This window comes from Montipora foliosa, chromosome 12 (genome assembly GCF_036669935.1).
Source record: "Montipora foliosa isolate CH-2021 chromosome 12, ASM3666993v2, whole genome shotgun sequence".
NCBI classification, from domain to species: domain Eukaryota; kingdom Metazoa; phylum Cnidaria; class Anthozoa; order Scleractinia; family Acroporidae; genus Montipora; species Montipora foliosa.
The window spans coordinates 23295149-23299529 of NC_090880.1; the positions used below are offsets into that span (position 1 = coordinate 23295149).

The 4381-nt window shown below is 36.6% G+C and overlaps 1 protein-coding gene across 1 annotated transcript in view; it reads right to left on the reverse strand.

Annotated features, from left to right (window-relative positions):
- Positions 1-3321, reverse strand: part of LOC137981035 (uncharacterized) — a 31682-nt gene extending 28361 nt beyond the window's left edge. The window contains exon 1 of the mRNA XM_068828404.1: positions 3210-3321. Within this exon, the coding sequence (XP_068684505.1) occupies positions 3210-3285 (76 nt within the window). The 5' untranslated portion in view covers positions 3286-3321. The remainder of the gene's footprint in view (positions 1-3209) is intronic.
- Positions 3322-4381: the final 1060 nt, after the last annotated feature.

Genomic DNA, 4381 nt, shown 5'->3' on the forward strand with positions numbered 1-4381 from the left:
CCATGATTTAAAATGTCGAAATACCTTGAATGGAGACCAACTTGATACATGTACAAATCAAGAAATGAAGGAATGACCAATAAAGACTTACAATAATTTCAACACAAGCTAGATGACAACTTCAACTGAAACTTGACACTGAGGCAGTCAGTTAGAAACAGAATTAATATCAAAAAGAAATAGGAAATTGATCAGAAATCAGGATGTTTTCACAGAAACAACCACAAAATTAATGTAATGCAATATCAAATCCAATAATGGTTCTTTTTTCAAACCATGAAGGACTACAAAAATATTATTGTCATGCAATGGATCCATGAAAATACACAAAGGAAGCTTAATTTAAATGCACAAATCATACATATGGAAATAACTAACTGCATAGGAAATTCTCAATTATTTCTTTAGTACATACAATACTTATTTCTTTCTTCAATTGCAGTTGTTCTAAATCTAACTGCTCTAATAGGTCTGTAAGTATCCCTTGAATTAGGCCCCTGATGAACCATCCTCCAAGTCACCTTCAGTTCCACTTGAACTGGATCAAAAATTACTATCACTGAGCGTTTCATTTTCCTTGTGAATTGAACCTGTCTCCACACTGTAGGATAAAATATAGGGTGAGTTACAAAAGAACACACCACGAGTTTGCATGCTCTAAAAAGAAATCAGACTAAACCTGTGACATTTTCAATCTGTTTACGACTCATTTGTGTGACTAGCGTGTACACATGTAAATCCTTCCCTTTGAAGTAAAATGCATCAAGTAGAAATTTGTTTGGTTTAAAAAACAAAGTAAGCTTACATTGCGTACTTACTCATCGAAAGAGGATTCACAAAGTGACAAGAATTCTGCCATTGCTGATGACAAAACCGCTTTCCTCTAGCAGGAAATACATGGAATATGACCATGGGCTTTCGCTACACTGACATGGAATGAGATCAATTCCTTCCCATCTCCTTTTTTCGTGTCCTCCGGAAATGAAATATACCTTTCTAGAAACACAGACAATCGTTTATACTTTGAGAGAGAAGACTGGGTGGAGTCATGAGTGTTTTCCATATTTGGGTATGACATCTAACAATTCTTTGCCCTCTCACTTTTCACGCCCTTTATAACTCCTCCGTTCGAAACGTTTGGTATTCTCGACTATTCATCTTCAGGACAATTAAAATAATCTAGGAGTAGGAGAATCATGGAAGGTACTTCAAGGAAGTTACTTAGTGAGAGGAAAGTGGGAAGTGGAAATTGTGTGTCAAAAATATGAAACAGATGCTTAATAATGAAGTATAAAAAAATTGAAGGTACGCCATGGAGTGTTTCTCTTTAAAATAAATGTTTTGCTTCTTTGCTATTAAAAACACCCTCACTTATCTCGACTCCTGACCTTATCATCTAAGGTCAATCCTATAAAGTTCCTTTTTACTTGCACTACGTAGTTGAAATTTTTGTAAAAAAACAGTTTCAAAGAGGTCAATTTCAAGTTTCTGTCAATTCTGTTCAGGTTCATCAGGTTCTGTTACTTTATAAGTAAGCTTAACAAATCCTTAGATGGGGCCAAAACAAAACTTGCTGAAACTGAAAGCCCAATTACTGCAAGTTTAACTTAATCTTTGTTACTTTGGAGTGCCGATTAGATTGGCCTCGGTGCATCCAGGTGTTAATTTAATTAAATCAGCCAGCAACAAATTTTGGGTTAATTTCTAAATGATACAATACTCTGTTCTGTCTTTCTTTTTTAGCAAAGTCTCACAGATAGGGCAGGGATTCATTTGGTAATCACTTGTGTGGCCTTCATCTCAACTGAAGTATCAGATGTGCAAGAACCCAGGTACAGTCATATGGAAAGCAACTTGGCTTGGAAAAAATATTAAAAAGGAGAACAAGAGCTTGACCAGGGTTATGACAAATACTGGGAGATGGCAGTTTGAACAATCCTACAAGAAATGACTTTTTGAAAGTCAAGCCATTTTAGCAATCTTGGTTGTGAACTTTCACGTAAAAGTGTCTGGCAATTCTTGTCATCATTTTGTTGAGTTCGGAATATATATCAGCTATGAAGGATACATGTCTTCCAAAACAATCCAACTAAGTTGCAACTGAACTTAATTATGCTAACATCGTTTCTGTGCATACAACATGTATCGAAAGCTATAGTAAATTCACATTAATTAAAGGAAGATGCAATACATTGTTGAAGTTCTGTATTATTTTTTATTATTATCCTACATACATTTAATATACACTTTTAAACCTGAACATTCTTAACATCTTGTTACTGTAAACCCTTGCTGCTTGCAGGGTTACGTGTGAACTGCTTCCAATCTGATGAATTAGTACACTATGTTAGATTTTACAGTAACAGTTTTCAGTTTCTTCACACCTTAGCCCATTATAATAGGTGGGCAAAATTGCATAATTATTTGTGTTTACAGAGCCACAACCTGGTTTTGAAGTGAATGCCTAATTGGAAAGTTGAGAAAACAAACAGGAGAAAACCCATCCAAGCGATTTAATAAACCGCACTGGTCATCCTTAAAAAAAAATTAAGGGTACAAGATGTAAAAAACTTGATGGGAAATTGTACAACCACGCATGGTGAACAAAGCAAAACCAACAATGGAAATTAAAAGACAGTCACATTTTGTCAGCAAAAGCCAAGATGGTTTTCAAGTGTTCTCCACAGTGATTCATATCATAAAACCACAGAAATATACATGTTTTAATAGTAAAACCCACGACCGTTTTCAAATGATCCCCACAGTGGTAATGTAATGTACATGTAATCAAATAACCATAATGGGAACATAGTTAGTGGAGGGGGAATTATTGATGAGAATTAACAGAAACATGCATGGGTTAATAAAATAAACACATGTTTTTTTGTGTATTTTCCCATGATCTTTAACACCATAAAAACTTGATGGGAAATTGGATAAAAATGCATGTTTTCTAAGCAAAAGCCACAACGTTTTTTTTTTTGTTATTAACATTGATGGCTTTTATGTGAAAAACCATTCAAGGAAAGTGTTGTGCTTTTCCATTATGGTTTCTTCAATGGGATTTAGCTAAATTACCATTCAAAAAAGCACTTAAGATTTTTTGGCAATTTTTCCTGTGAAGAGTTTAAAGTCTCGTCAACTCTCATCAACTCTCGCTCTCGTTTGGCCTGGGCTTCATGTTATACTCTCAATCTTTAGAGGCTTACCTTTGTCGACCATGCGGCATAGAGAGAATGACGGACCCTTTTCTGTTCCAGCCCTGTACACGGCTCTGAGTGCCATGTTTCTATACACGTTATATGGTGTTTTCAAGGTTGCTCTAAAATAGAGCAATTTCGTCGTTCATCCGTAAATTTCCGCCGAAAACATTGACGCTTTACAGAACTATTTGAAACGAAACTTAACTATTAAACACAGCGAACACTGCTATTTTCACTGGCGAAACGTGTCTGCGGAGTTATCTGCGCAGGAGACGCGCACTACCAAGCGTGCGCAGAAAGACTCTGGGAACGAGATTACTCTTGACACCTGTCCGGGAATATCATTGGTTGTCGTGAGAAGAACACTCCCGAGAAGAACAGAGAAATAGCTGCCATTTGAGAATTGGCAATTTGTTAGCCTGCGAAAACACCCGTTTCGCGTCGCTCTTCGTCGATCGCGAAACGTCCCCAGCGACGAAGAGCGAGGAGAAACGGATGTCTTCGCAGGCTTGCAGGTTGTTGGTTTCCACACCTTTTAGAGCAATCAAGGCTAGTTTTAGCGCCAGTTTCAAGTGGAATGTATTCTTAGGGAACGTCTATTTTGTGTAAAACGTCTGCAAGTCCAATCCAACTAGTGTCCTTGGAAATTTTGCGCCTGAAAGGTGAGTTGTTTACCCAATTTTTGACTGGGAAAGTTTTTTGCCACCAGTACGAAAAGTTACTATAATGTACAGAAAGAAGGTTTCCCAGGGTTTTCGTTGATGTGTGAATTGGCTTGTACCAGGTGGCAGGGAATAGAAATAACAATGTTATGCAACGTGAAGGTTATTTTCGTCAACGTTACTCCTTACGATCAACACCTCGAAATGAATGATCAATCATTCGATCAGATGTGAATTTGGTTTTGAGTGTGATTGTGTCACTGGGAACACAACTCTATTATCAAGATCAAAGATTTTCAATAGCTACTTTTAAGGTCATTATATTCTCTTTTCTGGTAAAAAAAAATAGACGAGTTCACGCTCTTGATTGCGTCATAGGTAATCAGTGCAACATGGCGGAAAATTCAAAGGATTGTATGGAAGTTCAAAGCAAAATATACTGACAGTATGTACAGTTCATGACTCTACTTTATAGACTTTCGCCTTCATAAACCAAACAAATAACTTCATTTTTTA